The sequence below is a fragment of the Elgaria multicarinata genome, chromosome 2 (genome assembly GCF_023053635.1).
Source record: "Elgaria multicarinata webbii isolate HBS135686 ecotype San Diego chromosome 2, rElgMul1.1.pri, whole genome shotgun sequence".
Classification (NCBI taxonomy): domain Eukaryota; kingdom Metazoa; phylum Chordata; class Lepidosauria; order Squamata; family Anguidae; genus Elgaria; species Elgaria multicarinata.
Window position 1 is genome coordinate 18,872,889 of NC_086172.1, and position 21,148 is coordinate 18,894,036.

At 44.0% G+C, this 21,148-nt stretch overlaps 1 protein-coding gene across 1 annotated transcript in view; it reads right to left on the reverse strand.

The window, feature by feature from the left end:
• ERBB4 (erb-b2 receptor tyrosine kinase 4) overlaps positions 1–21,148 on the reverse strand; it is a 622,759-nt gene that overhangs the window by 295,238 nt on the left and 306,373 nt on the right. Inside the window, exon 5 of the mRNA XM_063115870.1 lies at positions 441–506. Within this exon, the coding sequence (XP_062971940.1) occupies positions 441–506 (66 nt within the window). The remainder of the gene's footprint in view (positions 1–440; positions 507–21,148) is intronic.

The following is a 21,148-nucleotide window of genomic DNA, read 5'->3' on the forward strand; positions in this document are numbered from 1 at the left end:
AAATTAGTGTGCATCTTACAATCGATGGCATCTTAGAATCGAAGAAATACGGTAACTTCAACCACCCTGCCCTAAAGTACTTAGATTAGGGAGCCCTGGTAACCCACCCACTGTGATTAGAAGCTAGAGCTGTCAGTCAAAAATTGCACCTCCCTCCTCCACCTCCTCTCCCTTGAAGAGGGCTGACACTTCAAGCAGAAAAACTGTGTTCTTTTGTATCTTCAACATTTTCCCCCCACATATTGGAAAATTCAAAAATGTGAACCTTCAATCTTAACTTGTGGCACAGCCTATTTTGCTACCTCAAGATTATACCATTTTATTCCGTGTCATTCTGCTGCATAGAAACTTCTCACTGATGACTACTAGGAAGAGGGCTGTTAACAGGCATTAAATCTTTTCCATTTATATTCTTCTTTTTCTTAATCTGATGTACTTACAGCTCTGGCATTGATCTGCTGAAGGTCCCCAACATCGGTTTCCACAGGACTTGTGACATCGTCCACCTTCAGGAAGAGAAGAGGCAAAACAAAAAGATAATTCAGAGACTTAAAGGACCATCGCATGAAGTCGCTTCTTCTGTCGCCGCTTCCACGTCGCTTCCTGAAAACAGGAAGTAATTAGCCCCATTCAGAGAGCAGCAACCGGACTTGATGAGGTTTTTTTTGCAGTGCAATAATGGCCAGAAGAGGCGGAAGACGCGCGAGACGCAGACGACGTTGTGTGAGTAATTCGGGAGTGTGCAGTGAAACGAGCGTGCAGTGAAACGCTTGTCGGATGGAGCTTTGAATTTTTCAGTGCCTTCAAGCTTGGTCCTGGAACGACTCCTTGAAGGAAACCACAATTGCAGTTTTATGAGAACTTTATGCTTTACCACAATTGAAAGATTGGCAATAAAAGGGCTCCTTAGAAATCCTACACCTCGTTTCAAACACATGAACTAGAGACAATTTATGGTGGAACTTTGCAGCCCAACCGCACCATTTTCTATTAGTTCATTTCCAGCTTCATATTTCTAAGAGTATGCTGAGCAGCAGCAAGGGAAGGAATGTAGGGGCAGGACATTTTACAAGCCGATAAAAGCCAGCATGGGTGATGGAATAAATTCTTTAAAGATTTTCTTTAAAAAGTGTGATGGCATAGGCATGGTGGCTTAACAAAACTGACAGATTCTTATTACCAATTAATGCAATATTGCTTTGATGCTTCTGGGCCCAATCTACTAACCACTGCTGGTGTACAACCTCCCATGTTTTTCCACAGAAATATATATATATATTAAATTTATTTTTATTCGTTATAACATAATGCTTTATGGAAATCACAGGGAATTACCTTTTTCCAATTCTTGATTAAAATCCCTTTTCATTTCGTTGGAAAACTCACCGTGAATAGGTGAATCACCATTATATATCAATTGTGTGCTTATGGTTACTTCTGGCCTGTTCAGGCAATTTTTTTGTTAGAATACCCTACAATTTTTAATCTCTGGCAAGGAGAGAAATGCTGCTTGCTTTCTCTGTCCTTTGCATAACTTGAAAAAAAGAGGAATCTCCCATCAATTAATTCCTCTCTGGAAATTTAGGGATGGCCAAATCTGTCCCTCTTTTCCTCACCTCCAAGTCCATTCAACGCTGGTTCCACGTGGAGATGTTTTTGGTTTTTTTCCTGATTAAAAAAACAATTGTCAGGGGTTCTTGGGAGGGCAAGTTTTTGAAAGTGTGATCATTTTTGTGCACATTTTCCCAATTGTAGGCATTTTTTGAAAATATCCACCAATTGAGTAAAGCATATCTATACACATTTTTGAAATGTGTGCATTGTTTAAAAAGTTTCACATTTAATCGGATGCATTTCTACTGTTTCATGGAATGAATTGCAAATGTATTCTGGAAATGTGCATTCAGGGAATACAAATTGCATCTGGGGCCTTAGCTAGACCTAAGGTTTATCGTGGGATCGTCCCGGGGTCATCCCTGTTCATGTAAATGACACACAGGGGTTCCCGGGAGCAGGCAGGGACGACTCCAGGAAGATCCCGGGATAAACCTTAGGTCTAGCTAAGGCCTGGGTCTTGGTCTGTTTTCATGTTGGGGAAATTTGCCAAAACAAAAATTTTAAAAATCCTGACAGCAGATTCCTCAAACTTGCCTATCTGGGATGCATAAAACTCCCTGAGAAACCCCGAACATAATTTTGGGCTTTTGTGTATATGTAATAAAACTGGTTGTGGCCAGCAATGGTTAGTGAGGTAGGTCACTTTTAGGTACCGCCCACTGCTGCTGCTGGGTGATCTAGGGAGCATGGGGAGGCCTGTCTTTGTCAGAAACTATGGTGGGGTAGCCCTAGAGACAGGGGGTATCTCCGTCAGCACACTTCAAATACTCAGTTGTTGACTGGCTAGCAGCTCCTGTCGGCATCAGCAACCCACTGCTTACTACTCAGCAGCCAGGCGCTTGGCTAGTGCCAGTGATGTCCCCTCCTGCCTCCACTATTCCTTCCCTGCAGTTTCTGGTAGGGAAGGATGGGGATCTGTGTGGATCTGGTTTCATGCTGTAGTAAAGATTTTATTTTTGACCTACATTTTCTTATTGTTAGCTGCCTTGAGTGCTATTTTTGGGATACACACTAAATGTGTGTGATAAACACTAAATAAAGAACACAGCTGCACCCCCTCCAGGTCCCGGCGTAAGCCATCAGCCAAGATGACCAAAGCTGTCTTACAGACACTGAATAACGGGCTCAAGATAAAGGAAGCCAGATTCTGGCTGGACATCAGGAAAAACTTCCTGACTGTTAGAGCAGTGCGACAATGGAATCAGTTACCTAGGGAGGTGGTGGGCTCTCCCACACTAGAGGCCTTCAAGAGGCAGCTGGACAACCATCTGTCAGGGATGCTTTAGGGTGGATTCCTGCATTGAGCAGGGGGTTGGCCTCGATGGCCTTGTAGGCCCCTTCCAACTCTGCTATTCTATGATTCTATTATACTCTCATAACCCAGCCAAAAATGCCTCTGCTAAGAATTTTGGATGTTCAACATGAATTTGGTTTGAAATTTGTCTGTCCTACAGAAGAAGGCATATTGTCGCACATGCATAACGTCAAGAGGTCACTAGAAACCACCTTCTCAAGCCAAATTTCACCACTTTCTCTCATTTACACAATGTTGATAAAATCGACTGATTATGTTGTACAGCAATTACACATGTATTCCCACCAGCTCATTAACAGCATCAGCTCCGTGATGCAACAAAGTTCATTTAAGGCAATTATGCCTGGGAAACACAGTTGCTGATATCAGCATATAATTTCCTGTCACTGCCTGGCATCATTTATTGGAACCAGAACTTGCATTACAACTATGTCATGCAAGCTGATTCTGGCTGACAGGAAGGGACTCTGTGTGGTACAAATAATACAACTTTAACCCATAATGATGACAATTCTTATTTTTTTTAAAAAAAAATCTACTGAAGCACTGTGCAGAAAGCTAATAACACCAAACTGCCCCAGAGGGTAGGAGATTAGAAATGTAGGAGGGAGTTTCGAGAGAAACAAGTTTTTAAGCCCGTAAGGAAAACTTTCAGTAAAGACCAGTTGTGAATTGAGTGTGATAATGTACATGGATTTAAAATTCTGCTCAAGCCTTTGCTTGCTCAGATGTGTAGCTTGTCATATATAGTTCACCCCTGCTATGGAAATTTATATCCAAATGATAAATAAATAAAAACAGAGATCTTGTACTTCTGACCAAATAATGGATTTTTACCTGGGAATAAGTCCATTGAACTCAGTGGGATTTATTTCTGAACACACACACATAGGATTATGCTGTCAAATAATTACAGCATCTCAACACAGCTGATATTTCAAGGACATTGAAGGAAAATTACAGGTTCACCTTTACTTAAGAGCATAATCACCTATTCAGATGTACACCAGAGGATGCGATCCAGCCAAAGTTAAGCGCATTTTAGTTCCACCAATTTCACTGCTAGAGAGTTAAGCATGAGCTCTCACCCTTACAATAACTTTATTTATTTATTTTATTTAAAACATTTCTTGGCCGCCTTTCAGGGCAGAGGCCTTCACGAGGCAGCTTACCACAATAAAATACTAAAAGCAATAAAATATTAAAAGCAGTAAAAACATGTTCACAATAAAATAGCAATTAAAACAATAAAACCAGCAGGAACAACAATGAAGTAGCCATGACGTTCAATGGTGGGCTTGTAGTTACGCCTATGAAGGATGCACTGGCAGCCCTCAAGGTTCTACACTAATTGCAGCCCACCCTTCCACAACCTGTGAGAAGCAAAGACTTTTCAAGACTATGGTTGTACAAAGGCAAGAGGAAAAAGTGGATGGCCCCCAAGCACAGGAAGGGAGTTGGGTGATGATGAACTGAACACCAACATCATGGACTGAGTTCATATTGTAAAAAACCCTGACATTAGAAGGCCCACTTAAGGTGGACACTCTCGTACCGTTCCACTTGCCCAAATAAGGGGGTTTAAGGACCCTTGGTTAGGGTTGTGGAAAATTTGCCCCAATATTTCCAGGGAGTTTTCTGATGTTCAGCTCCACATATTGGATATCAGAAACTGTGATAGGTTTGAATCTGAATTAACACCGAGATAGACAACCAAATGCCCTCTACTTTCAGTGGGATGTGTATTTGGCTGTGTACCGCCATTCTGAACCCTTAGATAGCTTGCGCAAGGTATTTGTGCATCCAGTCATGGATAATCTTTTTTTCTGGACAGAAAATGAACTGAATGCAAGGTAGGTTTGGGTAACTGTATATTTTGCATATTTGAAAACTGTTGTGTACTGTGGCTTACCAACCTGTTCACGAGGCAGAACGGACACTTGATTTTCATTTATGACAGCATGAACAGGTAGGCAAAGAGTTTAGAATAACAATTAGGGAAATGGTTGATGCACAGGCTATGGGAGAGTTGCAAATGCAAAATATGCTCAGAGAATCCATATTTTCTAATCTATGATCTCATAGGGGTCTTAGAAAAAATCAACTCCATGTTCTTATAGAAAGAAACCATGAAGTGAGCAAACAAATGCCATTAGGTGAAGGGGTTTGATAGTGTTCCAGAACTCACCATGGGTGATCTCCTAATCAATACATCTTCCTACCCTTGCATGTTCTCAAATTAGAGGTGTAAATCATTTTGCTTCAGTTCTCAAATCAGAAGTTGCCCCATTTGCAACCCTGAATGCGAATGGGAGTGTGTGTTTTGGGAAAAGCATGGAAATTCTAAATCTGCGAGCACATTTAAAAAAGTATTTTTTATATATATATAATGCACATGTTAAAATGTGCATTAATAAAATAGCACACTTTCACGCTTTAGTTGAGCTTTTGAAAAATGCACATGAAAATGCCCATTTGAATAAAAAGAAAATCAGGTTGCAAGTGAAAATGGGACTGAGGTGAACTGAGCTTGGGAGTGCAGTTTGGAGAACTCCGGCAAGTTTGAGCATCCCTGGTTTACCCATCCCTAAGTCAAATAGCTTCATCCCAAGTACCTGTTTCCCTCAAATTATCCCCTACAGTGTTTATCTGTCGTTGTTGTCATTGTTGCTAGCTAAATCACACCCCGGGTGGCAATGCTCCTAAGATCCTTTGCATACCAGGAAATGGGTTTAAGGGGGGAAATGTAAAAAATCATAAAAACTCAATGGATGACCCAATCCAATTCAAATTTGGTAGGCTTAAAGCTCTCCTTAATATCTATCACTGCGCCAATTTTGATGTCTTTATCTTTAAAACTTACGCAGATGTAAGCATTTGTTTAATTTTTCTTTAAACATATCGAATCCTGCTCCTGCGCCCCCAGTGGCCGCTCGGAAAACAACAAATGATTCGCTCCAAAAGTAGTACCAAAATAGGTTGGGTCTTTTGCCTTTGAAGCACAATTAAAGCAGGATGCATGGAAGTACTTCACAGTCAAAGCAGATTATAAACTGGAAAACTTCACAGTATTTCACAATAAAAGCAGATTATAAACTGGAAAACTTCGGCGTCCTTTGCACACAATTCACAGTGATTGCACAGTATAACCCTGGTGTGATAAAGCTCAAACCCTTGAAATTGTCACACCAGATGAAATTATCTACTATGGTACTAACATGATTCTTAATATTAAACCAAACCTTCTCCCAGACTGCTCCGCCTCATTGCAATTTGGGATCCTGGTTATTTTTAAAGGACTTTGACATGTCTACCTGTTTCCTGTTACATGTTTTTTTAAGTGTCAGACGATAATTTGCATTTAAATAGAGATATTTAACAGCAGAGCAAGAGAAAGCCTCTGCCAACTCTTCTTCTCATTGGGAACGTGAAAGTGTCGGCTTCATTGTTTTCTCTGCTCTCGGTTACATAGGCAAAATGAGGTGCTGAACATGGAGGCAGCACCACTTTGAATTAAATTATCACAAGTCCTTTTGAAGGTCACATATCAAATAAATTGGGAGAAAGCATGCCTTGTCTTATTTGCTAATAATAAGATGTCCAAGCAGGTACTAGACCAGATTCTGCCTTTATATTTATTCTGATCATATACTTCACCGAGTCTCAGGGATGAAACTAATTGTGGATATTTACATGATAACCCATCGTAAGGCTTAGAGTTGGTAACAACTTTTTACACATGGAGAGTTTGTCTGAGAGACAAAGACTTTTCCAAGGCCATCTACGGAATTTATAGCCAAGTGTAGGGAAAGCCAACAGATTCCTCACTTTTCAGACCCTCGGACGCTGCTGCTGAAGACAGATTTTGAATTGTTTCATTGGGTATTTTACTCTCAGAACTCACCAAGCTATACCCATCCTTTGAAGGGATGAGTAGGAGCTCGGATCATGTGACACCTGTACTTTACTAGTTGCATTAGTTGTCACATTATCTCTGGGCCCAATTTAAAGTGCTGGTATGGTCTTTAAAGTCCTAAACAGTTTGAGTTGAGGTTACTTAAAAGACCACCTTCACCCAGGCCAACCTGCCCACACTTGAAGACCCTGGTCATTACGGACGTCAGACAAATCCACTTGGGGGTGGGGTTTAATAGGTTTTCTTCCTTTCTGTTCCGATTGGAGCGCCTGACTTGATCTGCAGCGAGGTGGACCAGTTCACAGATTACCAGGTATTTTGCACTCCCTCCGCCATGACAGGTTCTGCAATTTGTGCAAAAAAAAAAAGAAAAAAAAAGAGATCCTGGAGCTCAGGGAAAAGCTTGCAGCTCAGCTCACAAATGCAAAATGAGTTGTACATACCACGAAACTCCATCAAGTGAAAAAAGAACCAGATTTCCCAGTGATGGACACCCTTGTTGCTTGTGTGCCTGCCTGGAAAAGCAATTAGCTTGCTAGATTCAAGGGACAGGTCATTTTGGGTGGTGGCCATTCACTTGTGGAACTTTGTTCTGATTGTCCTCTGCCAGACACCATCATTACAGACCTTCAAGTGGGCCCTAAAGAAGAATTCTGTAAGCATCCATAAGTCTTTGAATCTTTCCTTCAGATGGGGACAGGGTATAAGGTATATTCAAGTAAGCCACAGCCTGTAAGGCACAGTCCAGATCTTGAAACAATTGAATTTTTTTCCATTTGGTCCCCTACAGGAGCTGCTCTTTTCTCTAGAGTAAATAGCAAACCCAAGCTTTAGAAGGGGCGAAATCTCAGGGCGATCCCCAGGATTGTCTCTGCACAGCAGATCCTGGGATCAGGGAGGGATGATCCCTCCCTTGCCCCGGGATCTCACCCTCCACTTTAGGCCCAGTTTTTCCGTAGTCTCGAGCTGAGCCACAAATGAAAGCTATTGCACAGGGATGCTTTTGGAGGCTTCCTAAAAGGGCAGCAGTAAAACCACTGTCTGAGAAATAGTGTTTTGAAAATAACAGCACCTTAGTGGGTCACCTTAGTGTTTATAAATACACACCAAACGTACTACAACAAGAAGATAGATACTAGGCATGTGCTCCGCTCCTATTAGAAGCGCAGAAACAGGAGCAAATTGGCCTGCTCCGCCTTGCCCAGAGGTGGAGTAGAAGCGGACTGCGGACCCCTAGAAGCAAGGTGAAGAGAAGTGACCATTTTCGGAGCGCTTCTCTTTCCGCGGAGTGCTCCGATCGCCATCTTGAAACATTTCGCCCATAGATAACTGGGTTGTTTTTGAAGCTATCGTTCTGAAAATTCTTGTGCTTAGACAGTCCTGGATGGGGGTCATTTTGAGACTACTCTCAACTTTCTGTGTCCTTTGGTTCGCGCGCTAGAATTTTTAAAAAATCGGGTCAACAAACAGGGACAGCGCGGTAAACCGGCGGTTTGGGTTTTTTTTTTGTTTTTTTGTTTTGAAGCGATGACAGGCACATTCAACTCCCAATCCTGATGAGAAGTGATCACCTCATGAAGGATCCTCCAATCCCAGCGTTGGAGGGGGGGACTAAGGCAGAGGCACCCTCAGAGCTTTCTGCTTTGTGTCTCTTTGTGGGTTGGCGTTCGTGGAGAGAGGAGTTAGTTATAGGTGCTGCTGCTGTGTTTGGACTTTGGAGATAGATTAGGATTTAGCTTGGCCCGTGTGTGTGTGTTTGTTTGCTTCTTTCTGACTTTTAGCTTAGTTTGCTCTGTGTTTTTCCCTTACTTTGATTTAATATAAACTTTATTTTTAAACTTTGGAGTATGTGTTTGTTTGTTTGGTTGGTTGGTTGTCCCCCCCCCCCTCTTAAAGCCTGACTGTGTTTCATCTTCCTTCCTTCTATATACCAAAAAATACAAAAAAATACAAAAAAAAATTATTCTCTATTTCTTCTCTCTGTTACTTGGACTCTGTGTGTGACTGTGTGATTGTGTGAGCGTGCTGTGTGTGCAGTGCACTGTTTGTGAAGTGCAACAGCCACTGATTGAGCATTTCAAATCCTGTTTGGGCAAAGCATACACACACTTCTTGTCCCATTTCCCTACATACAGTAGGATTAGACACATGGATTAGCTTTCATGGTGCCAAGTTTGAGGTTTCTAACATGCAAAATGACAGAGCTATGGAAAGGGGTGTGAATGGGGTGCCCGATTTTCATAAATTCCCCAAAAATCAGGGGATGATGGGATTGCCTTGAAACTTGGCGTCCATGTGGACACGTGGATAAGCTATCATGGTGCCGAGATTGAGGTTTCTAACATGCAAATTGACGTAGTTGTAGAATGGGACAATTTGGGGTGAGTTAAGCCGCGCAAAAAATCAGGGGATGATGGGATTGCCTTGAGTCTGGGCGTCTATGTGGACACATGGATAAGTTATCATGGTGCTGAGTTTGAGGTTTCTAACATGCAAATTGACGGAGCTATCCCAAGGGGTCTGAATGGGATGCCCGATTTTCAAAAATTCCCCCAAAATCAGGGGATGATGGGATTGTCTTGAAACTTGCCGTCCATGTGGACACGTGGATACGCTATCATGGTGCCGAGTTTGAGGTTTCTAACGTGCAAATTGACGGAGCTATCGAAAGGGGTGTGAATTAGGGTTATGGGTGGTGTGTTAGAGGTTAGAGCCGCGCCAAAAATCAGGGGATGATGGGACTGCCTTGAGTCTGGGCGTGCGTGTGTGTCCCTGGATAAGCTGTCATGGTGGCGAGTTTGAGATTTTTAGCGTGCAAATTGACGGAGCTATGGAAAGGGGTGTGAATGGGGTGCCCGATTTTCAAAAATTCCCCAAAAATCAGGGGATGATGGGATTCCCTTGAAACTTGGCGTGCATGTATATACCCCCATGAGGTGTCATGGTGCCAAACGTGAGGTTTCTAACTTGAACAGAAAAAAAGTTGTTTACTTTTTTAGCTTTCAATGCAAGCCTATGGGGGGGGAAACGGAGCTCCGATCCGGATCCGGAGCTCCGAGTGGAGCGGAGTGGACATGGGCGGAGTGGGGGCGGGGCGAAGCGGCCTGATCCGAAAATCGCAGATCTGGAAGTGAAGCGGAGCGGGGGGTCCGTGCACACCCCTAATAGATACCTTACGCCCACGCACACAGTGCGAAACCAACTAAAGTAGACTCTGTTGTCACCCTGTACTAGTACACACTGATCCCTGCTAGTCCGCTGTGTGGAAGGTAGCTTTAGCAGAATGGGAGTCAAAACATTTCCATCACAATTTTCAGCATCCCCAGCAACAGACAAATGAAACTGCACAGCAGCCTCTATGTCCAAGCACAGCAGTGTGTGTCTGTGTGCTGCAACAGGGAGCAAATGAGTACAACAACACCCTCCCACCCATGTTCCCCAGCAACTAGTGTACATAGGCATATTGCCTCCAATACCGGAGGTAGCATTCAGCCATCTGGGTTAGTAGCCATTGATAGCCTTCTCCCCCCATACATTTGTCCAACCCCATTCTAAAGCCATCCATATAGGTGGCCATCACTTCACCGTGTGGTAGTGAATCCCATAGCTTAACTATGTGTTGTATCTCCCACCAATCAGCTTCAGGGGATGACCCCAGATTCTAGCATTATGGGAGGAGGAGAAGAAAAGGGTCACCCTATCCACTTCCTCCACAAAACGTACATCTCTATCATGTCTCCCCTTAGTCACTTTTTTTCTAAGCTAAACAATACCAGACGTTGTAAGCTTTCCTCATAAGGGAATTGCTCCAGCCATTTGATCATTTTAGTTGCCCTTTTCTGCACTTATAAATGTTATACGAGCAGAAGTGAATTGTTATAATTCACTTGATGAGTGGGCAGTTTTAGAAGTAAAAAAAATCTACAGATTTCATTTCTTTCTAAAGGAGCCTTGACCTTGGCTAATTAATACTGTCACTTTACCCATTCCATCTTTGTTCCCGAAGGCACTCCAGAAAGAGAACACACTATAAAAAGTGAGTTCTCAAATATTTGAGTCACTAGGAGTCACTGGTTTTACACATTTCTATGACACATTTCGCTCCACCACTCAGTTATTCAGGAATATCGCTGACTGGGTTTGTAGCGGTTTTCTCGGCTCTCTCGCTACAATCCCCAAATCCGTGGCTCGTGCCGCCCTCCCCCCCCTTTGCGAAACTGTTGCTGTTCGACATGAGCTCCTGGCTCAGCAAAGAGCCAACCCAGTGTGAGGGGCGTGTGCATGGGCATCGGCATGTTTCATCAGCTAGTGTTTTTTTAAAAACACACACAAATTTGTCTCTGCGCAGCAGCGCATTTTTGACACAGCACCTATGCCCCCTTGTGTTACTATGTGTCTGCGCTAATGCACATCTCTCAGAAGTTATTTTTTAAAAATCCTGTGCCCTGTACCCATCTGCCTAGTCCCGTCCACTTATGGAACTGCCAGCATGGGGCACACATGCTCCTGCAACAGCTCTCCTTTACTTGTGGGAAACTTCCTTTGCATGTGCCCTGTGAGCAACGAAAACAGATCCGGGAATACTCACAACCACCCCTCCTCCCTTGAGAAATGGCAGCAGGTGTTGATGAGGCCCTTGTGTGGTGTAGTTGTTAGAATACCAGCTTCGGTGGGGTGGGGGGGCATTCTTGTTTCACCCCGAATCTCATCAGGTAACCTCAGAGCAATCCATTTCTCTTCACCCAGGGTTCTTGTGAGGATAAAATGAAGGGGTGTGGATGAGGAAGAAAACCTTTGATGCCACCCTGAACACCTTGGAGGAAGGGCATGGCTCTCCCACACTAGAGGCCGTCAAGAGGCAGCTGGACAACCATCTGTCAGGGATGCTTTAGGGTGAATTCCTGCATTGAGCAGGGGTTGGACTCGATGGCCTTGTAGGCCCCTTCCAACTCTGCTATTCTATGATTCTATGAAATGTAATACCAAGCAAATAAATAACCTTGTGAACTATTTGAGAGCATGAAAACTTCAGCGTAAGGACATAGCAAGGACTAGGATTGTGACTGAAGCCTCTCGACTGGCCAGGGCTGCTTTAACTACTTGGGGCCTTGCCTTCTGCCCTGACCTCATCAACACAGCACTGTTTTCTGCCTGCTTCATGTAAAGCTCCTGCTCAAGCCCTTGCTCAGGCTCCATTGCAGCCCAAGTCACTGGCCTCAGGGACTCCGGAGGGAGAACATACTCTCTAAGGCCTTAGCTAGACCTACCTGAAAGTCCAGGGGAGACGAGGGGAGACCTCATGTTGTGAATAATGCGAGATCTCAACCCCGTTTACACATAAGGTGCAACAATCTCAGGAAGAGAGGTGTCGCGTCCGCCATTTTTTATTTTTAAAGAGACAGGAGCACAAGAGCACTCGAGCGACTCGCGATGAGTTGTTTTTTAAAAATGATTTTTCCCGCTCCCCCGACCCTACCCCCGATGGGCGCTGCACTCCTGAGGAGTGCTGCGCCCCATGTGCGGCTCCCAGCTCCGCGCGAGGAATTGCACGGAGCCGGGTAAACCTGTGGAAACGGGCCACATGCTCTGCCGTCTCGGGCTCAGCCCGAGACCATGGAAAAAGCAGGGCCAAAAGGTAGGACTGTATCCCGGGGCAAGGGAGGGATGATCCCTCCCTGATTCCAAGATCCCCTGTGCGTCATGTGGACGCACAGAGATGATCCCGGGTATCACCCCAGGATATAGCCTGGTCTAGCTAAGGCCTAAGTTTGGATTCCTATGTAATCCCCTCCACTGAACCCCCTGAAGGGGGTTAAATTTGACCATCTCCAGTTACTTTCAAGTGACACAATGAAAATTCCTTTGCTCGTTTAGTAAGCCTGTTAAGATGAAGTCCTTTGGCACTCTTCATCTGCAGTTGCAGAACATGTTCAAGGTTATCCTGACAATATTGGGAGCTGATGCCTTTCAGCTTCTCACACAAGCACCTGGCTCTACAGAAGACAGGAAAACACCTGACAGACAAAAAGCTCAAACCAAACAATCCATCACATCTGATCTTAGGGTAGTCAAATGTTGACTCATAGCAATTAACTGGAACCTGGCCATCAGTACAATATGTGATGTGAGTTAGAATTTCCAAAGCAATTTCCTTTTATAAGTGGTTCCTCGTCCAGTTTCTCAACTGCCTTTCATTACTATATGAAGACTCCTGGAGACCGGGGTGGGGGAAATCCAATGTTTGATAGACAGATCTTTCCTTCAAGTGGCATTTCCCAGGAGAGGAAATCTGCTTTCCCGCTTGTCCTTAAGAATCTGAAGGACACATCTCACTACGTTTCTTCTACGATTGTTCCAGAACCTTAGGCTACCTTTTAAAACGATCACTTTACCATTAGTTTACCACTTGAACAACTTTATAAACTGAGAGCTGCCTAAGGCTGCAATCCTGTGTGTACTTACTTGGGAATAAGTTACATTAACACAGTGGGATTGAGCAGGCATAGCATTGTGCTCCAAAAGTTTATTTATTTATTTAATTACATTTATATACTGCCCCACAGCCGAAGCTCTCTGGGCGGTTCACAAAAGCTAAAAAGTTGTAGTCCACCTTTGAAATGTGTGATGCTCATCCCAAATGTTTGTGAGCTGACTGACGCTACTCAAGTGGACAACAGATCCTGGAGATAAGTTCAAATGTGATTTGATATCTCCCATCAAGTGCAGGAATTGTGCTAATTAAAATCTGTTTAGTTGCCATGGGAAATGCAACCAATTCTGAGGTAATTTTCTAGGATAGGATAGTCTCTAGTCTGCCATAATCATGAGCTAGATCTATATAAAGCTTAGGTTGATATACCAACTACGCCCTTATCTGGACAGAGATAGCCTAGCTACAGTTATCCATGCTCTGATAACCTCTCGTTTGGATTACTGCAATGCGTTATACGTGGGGCTGCCTTTGAAAACGGTCCGGAAGCTTCAGCTGGTACAAAACAGAGCAGCCCGTTTACTAACAGGGACTGGCCGGCGTGATCACATTACGCCAGTCCTTTTACAACTTCATTGGCTACCAGTCCATGACAGGCCTGATTCAAAGTGCTGGTATTGACATTTAAAGCCCTAAACGGTTTGGGGGCAGGGTTATTTGAAGGAACGCCTCCTCCCATATGTACCTGCCCGGACCTTAAGATCATCTACAGGGGCCCTTCTCCATGAGCCCCTGCCAAAGGAAGTGAGGCAGGTGGCTACTAGGAGGAGGGCCTTCTCCGCTGTGGCACCCTGGTTGTGGAACGAGCTCCCCAGAGAGGTCCGCCTGGCGCCTACACTGTACTCCTTTCATAGCCAGCTGAAGACCTTTTTATTCACTCAGTATTTTAACACTTAATTTTAACTTAAATTTAAATTTTACTGTTCTAACTCTGTATTTTAATCTTATATCAATTTTGCTGCGTGGTTTTATCCTGGTTGTGCTTTTTATACTGTATTTTGCATTTGTGCTTTTAACCTGTTGGTTGTTTTATTATAGTTTTAATTTTTGTGAACCGCCCAGAGAGCTTCGGCTATTGGGCAGTATAAAAAATGTAATAAATAAATAAATAAATTAAAGGAAATGTTTGTTTATATGTTTATATGTCGTGGATGGATTCAGAAACCATGGATTCAGCCTACCACCCGAAAAGGGGGAGCCAGGGGGTGGTGACTATTAGCCACCGCCACCAGGGCTTGGAATGTCTCGCCGTACTATACAATGGCTGATGCCGTGCTAGGAAGATTCCCGACTAGGTTTCCCCTCTGCAAATTCCATCAAATAAAGAACATGGAATAATGGGCTCAAGTTAAAGGAAGCCAGATTCCAGCTGGACATCAGGAAAAACTTCCTGACTGTTAGAGCAGTACGACAAAGGAACCAGTTACCTAGGGAGGTGGTGGGCTGTCCCACACTAGAGGCCTTCAAGAGGCAGCTGGACAACCATCTGTCAGGGAAGCTCTAGGGTGGATTCCTGCTTTGAGCAGGGGGTTGGACTCAGTGGCCTTGTAGGCCCCTTCCAGCTCTGCCATTCTATGCGTTTCTTTTAAGCTACACTGCTTCAGTACCATTTGATTGATTTTAACTAAACTTCACATCCAGCATTGCAGCAAGCAGATTTTTGCCATACAACACTCATGTTTTTTAGACATTAAGAAAAGCCCCAAATATTGCGGGGGTGGGGGGAGCCATGTTAAAGTATGAAAAAAAGAACAAGCACAGATTGGGGCCAGGAAAGATTAGTAGGCTGGGCTCTTGGCCTGCCCTCTCCCCTCTGCTATGGGGCAGCTCCATCTAAGGGGGACAGAGTGGATGGACCCCTCCCTTAGGTGCCTATAGGGGTGGACCATGCCAGGGGCTGTGGCTAGGGATGCCAATAGATGTGCCTTCACTCAAGCAGGGTGGGCACAATGTATCTGTGTAGGCTTGCTTGAAGGCTTCTCTGCATCAACCTCAAGCCCAGTCCGGTCACTAGCAGGCTAGATGACACCAACGCATGCTCTATCGGTAGCGATCGGGGTGTGTGGAAATTGTACCATTGCATCAAAGTGAGATTTCTTCCTTCTGGAACTTCTGGCTCAGTTCTTAGAATGCTAGGCTATCCCACTTTAAACTGAGGAGGGCGAGGGATGTACATGACTGAACGCTCCTCAATACACAAATTCCTGAGAAGAGATATCAGGGAGAAAGGCAGATTAGAAACTAGCACTGTGCATCTCAGGCTGAAGCCCCAAATCCAAGCCAAACATGAGGAGGTACTGGGTCGGCCCGAGGCATCCCAAGGCAAAACGGATTGGGTCTGAAGTACTTTGGAATGCCTCAGGCCAGTTTGGAGTGGTGGCAGGCTGCTACCCCCACCTGCTGGTCCGAGGCCACTGGACTCTCCTCCCTCCCTCCTCACACCCCCAAACCTGGAGCTACCTCCCCCACAGCTTACCTTTCCCATTCTTCTCCATTACAGCCAAGATTTAAAAGTAAGATGGGGGCTCTGAGGTTTTCGTAGATCTAGTCACAAACTAGTAAAGGACCATTTCTGTAGTTTTCAACCATAGATCTATGAAAATGATGGGAGCTCCATCTTACCTTTAAATTGTGGCTCTAATGGAAGAGAACAGATGACAAAGGTAAGTCCCATGGGCTGTGGCACCAGGTTCAGGAGGGAGGGAGCAGGCGGAGTGAGGAATCCAATGGATGCATGACGGGCACCCAGGAATCCGCAAGGGCTGACCAGCTTCAGGGTGGGTGGGGTGGGGGTGAACCTTGCTTCGAATTTTTGTTGTCCATCGCCAGAAGGCAAATGCATTTCCCCCCTCTCCAACAGGCTTTTAGCATATGGATTAGTCTTTTACTGAAGCAGGTTCTATTGGGTTGGTTGCTGTTTTTATGTTTTTGTATTGTACTTCTTAATTGTGTTATTAATCTGTTTGTTTCTATTATTGTTTTAACTAAGTTTATTTTAATCTTGGTTAAAATCGCTTTGAGTGCCATTTTTTTTAGTGGAAAGGCAGGCTATAAACAAAATAACAACAACAACAACAATAACAATAATAATCCCCGCTCTGGGTACCTATGAAGCTTAAAAAAGGGCTCCCATTGGTGCGAAGGGTCAGAAAAGTGTAATACCAATGCATTACAATTCCACATTAAGATACTACTATCACTTACTTTTCAATGTTTAAACTTTAAATAAACCTGCATTGTATTTTTCTAAGCCGTTTAAGAGACTTCGGCTTTTTGCATGAATAACGTGATACATTTGATAGCAAAATCAAAATATAATTCAAACAGTACAGCATGGCATTAGCAGAAACTAAAGATACTATTGTCAGGATGAATTGTTCTGCCTTTATCAGACTGTAATGCCTTCTGTGCCCTTGTCTGACAATTCCTATTGTCATGCGTTGATTCATCCACGCTTCTTTGTTAAGAAAAAATCATTTTACATTTCCTACCAGCCCTATGTTAATCTTTAGATCTCTTCTATTGATTTGAAAGTTAATTACCTAGTAGAAAGTCTTCCACTTCTCATTACCCCCCTCTTCCTCCATTTAAAACAGAGTAGGCAAGCAGGTTAAACTCTTGGAAAACTGATGGTTCTTCTGGTACCAGTGGTGAATGGACACAAGAGATTTTCTTCCTTAACAAATACCTTTATGCAAATGCAGATGAATCATTTTTATTCTGGTGATTTAGATTAGATCTTCATGGGTCCTTCACATTTCTTTTGCAACACAATTTTCCAGGGACTATATGTTCAAAACTTGAGAGTACATCCAGAATGTCTATGACTGCTGTTTCACAGTCCAGAAAAGTGGGGTTCTTCAGCCCATGTATTATTTATTTATGTATTCATTTATTTAACATGTGGCCTCATCTCCAGCAGTGCTCCCAGCATGGCTTACATATTGTTGTTGTTGTTGTTGTTGTTTTTAAATCATAATTACATAATGAAAACAACCATAATGCAAGATGAGAAGCAGATAAAAAGCATTAAAGCAAATATGACTACCGTATTTCTTCGATTCTAAGACACACTTCCCCCCCCATATAAACATCTCTAAAAACGGGGTGCATCTTAGAATCGCGGGTGCGATTATTATTCTTAGAATCAAAGCTTTTTTTCTGTTGGTGGTACTGAAATTAGTGTGCGTCTTACAATCGATGGCGTCTTACAATCGAAGAAATACGGTAATAAGATCTACAAGGTCTGAATAAAAAGCTCTTCACTTGGTCTTGGGTGTGGGGGGAGGAAAAACTCTCAGCGTTAGGTGAGCTTTCTGGAGAGGGATTTCTAAAAGTGAACATCACAACCAAGGGTACCTTATCTTTGCTTACCATCCACCTTACCGCTGATGCTAGGGGGATCCAGGGAAGGGCTGCTGAGAATGATCTTAAGGTTCATGGAAGGTTTATGCAGGGAAAGGTGGTCGCTTTAGGTATCCAGGCCCCAAGCCCTCCAGGGCTTTAGCAGAGAAAAGCAGCACTTCTATATTGTTTTAGAGGTAGTGAGATAGGACTCCATCACCTGGTCCCAGTCAACAACCTTGCCACTTTATTCTACATCGACTGCAGTTTCTGAACAGTCTTCAAAGCCATTCTGCCGTGCCTGGCGTAGCCTGGGCGCGGGGAGGACGTTGTGGGTGGGCGCGGATGACGGCGACGTGATCATGTGGGCCTCTTGATTTCATGAGGAGAAGGGAGGGGCCTTAGCCTTATTTGAAGAGTTGGTTCCCTCCCTTCTCCCTCTTCAAAAAGCGGCTCCCTCCCTCCCTGTAAGTAGTATGGGCTTGCTGATTGCCCATTACGGGGGCCAAGTAGGAATTTTTTACTCATATCCTAAATTGGCTATGAGTTTTTTCGCCTACTTCATACTGCAAGACAGGGCAGGATGTATTAAACAGGTTGTTTTGGTTACTATTCGGTCACATTTATGGCAGGTAGGCGGGCATCTGATGGATGGATAGCGTCGGTGAGCACTCCAAGGCACCAAGTGGTGAGGGATAATGCCGGAGAGTCGGCAGCTCCCAGCCTAGGTGGCACAGCTGCTGAGATAAGGGTTACCCTTGAGGCCAACCTTTCTCACTCACTCAGAGCCGGGTGGCATGAGGAGGGGTGACACCGGAAGGCCTACCACCCCAAAAGGGGGAGCCAGGGGGTGGTGACTATTCGCCACTGCCACCAGGGCTTGGAATGTCTCGCCGTACTATACAATGGCTGATGCCGTGCTAGGAAGATTCCTGACTAGGTTTCCCCTCTGCAAATTCCATCAAATAAAGAACATGGAATAACGGGCTCAAGTTAAAGGAAGCCAGATTCCAGCTGGACATCAGGAAAAACTTCCTGACTGTTAGAGCAGTACGACAAAGGAACCAGTTACCTAGGGAGGTTGTGGGCTCTCCCACACTAGAGGCCTTCAAGAGGCAGCTGGACAACCATCTGTCAGGGATGCTCTAGGGTGGATTCCTGCATTGAGCAGGGGGTTGGACTCGATGGCCTTGTAGGCCCCTTCCAGCTCTGCCATTCTATGATTCTATGAAATGTTGGCCCTGTTTAAATCCAATATACTTGTGTTGCCTCTTTATTCCGCACTACACTTCCCACAAAGGGAACCCCATGTATAACACATTGCAGTAGTCTAAACAAGATTACTGAAGGGGGCAGAATGTGCAATAGCAAGCATATCAGCCACTGGCTGGGGAACTCTGATGAGAAGTGCACAATATGATGGCTCATGCACAATAGTAAGCCAGGTAGGAAATAAGCAGGAAATTATGATGAACAGTCATTTGGCCAAATGGGTGCACTTTGCTTTTTATAGGGAACATAAGAGTGGACGGATGCACAAATGTTAACCAGTCCCTTTGGTCTGTCTCTTTTGCGGACTTTGTAGAATTAACAGGGGTCTCCATTAAAATGATAAATAACCTAAATAGCACTGGGATCTTTCTGAACTAACATGAAACCAAAGACTAAAAAATAACCCCTGACATCAAGAATATTGCACATCTACTTTTGAAGATAACTGTTCCAACCAGGTGGTGTTATTTTGGGTGTGATAGAAAATAAACTGAGACTCAATCCAGACAAGACGGAGGTTCTGTTAGCAGGTGGTTCATCTGTCTGGCGAGGTGATGTTTGCCCTGTCCTGGACGGGGTTGCACTCTCCTTAAAGGATCAGGTCTGTAGTTTGGGGGTGCTCTTGGATCCAGAACTGTCACTTGAGGCACAGGTGAACTCAGTGGCAAAGAGCAACATTTATCGGCTTAGGCTGATATACTAACTGCGCCCTTATCTGGACAGAGATAGCCTAGCTACAGTTATCCATGCTCTGATAACCTCTCGTTTCGATTACTGCAATGGGTTATATGTGGGGCTGCCTTTGAAAACGGTCCGGAAACTTCAGCTGGTACAAAACAGGGCAGCACGGTTACTAACAGGGACTGGCCGACAAGACCACATCACGCCAGTCCTTTTCCAGCTTCATTGGCTGCCAGTCCAGGTCCGGGCCCTATTCAAAGTGCTGGTATTAACATTTAAAGCCCTAAATGGCTTGGGGCCAGGCTATCTGAAGGAACGCCTCCTCTCGTATGTACCTGCCCGGACCCTAAGGTCATCCTCAGGGGTCCTTCTCCACGAATCCCTGCCAAAGGAAGTGAGGCAGGTGGCTACCAGGAGGAGGGCCTTCTCTGCTGTGGCACCCCGGCTGTGGAATGAGCTCCCTAAGGAGGTTAGCCTGGCATCTACATTATATGCTTTTAGACGCCAGGTGAAGACCTTTTTATCCTCCCAGCATTTTAATAGGCTATAAATAAATTTTAACTTTGTGTTTTAAATTTGTAATTTTGCATTGCTGCTGTTTTTTACCTGGTTGAGCTTTTATATTGTATTTTATATTATGGTTTTATACTGTTGTTTTATACTTTGAATGTTTTTAATTTTTGTGAACCACCCAGAGAGCTCCGGCTATTGGGCGGTATAGAAATGTAATAAATAAATAAATAAATATCGTTTGAAATAATAGGGAAGATTTCACCCTGCCCTTTTGCAGAGTCTATCGTGCTATACATTAACTTTAACATTCTGGCTGCCACTGAAAATAAGGTAGTGAGCTTTCTGTCCTTATAAGAGAAACTCACTATATCGCTCAGAGCCGGTGACACAAATATTCCATATTAGTAGGACTGAACATAAACGTAGCAGTCAGCCCCATTCTATTTATCTGCTAATCTTTCTTTCTAGATAGAGACACACACACATAGTGATTCAGGCACGTATAGATGAAAAACAGACTGACAAGGGAAATATGAATGTGTTATGAAAACAAACAGAAAGGGATATACTCTGTGAGCTTGGTAAAGAAAGAGAGAGGGATACCAATAAAGAAAAATCAGAGATAAAAACTAAAGCTGAAGCCGCACTGAGGAAAACAGAATACTTACAAACAATGAAAGATGTGTTTTTCTGAATAATGTGAACTGGGAGGCCCACTGGTGTGGCAGGGGAGATAATAATACGTTGAAGGAATTGAAGGAATCTGTACAGAATCCCTAAATTACAGGCTATCACTGAAGAGATCCACAGAATAAAGGCTTGATATAAGGAGTGATTGACCGACAGAGGGAGGGAGTGAACAGGACGTCAAGGAAAGCATGCCGGCGGTACGGAACTGACACAGCCCAGTGGCTTCGTATTTATCATTGACAGTGCAGGAGTGATCGCAGGCTTGCTGTAATGTTACTATTCTGTTGTGACATGGAAATGTCTGAAGGCC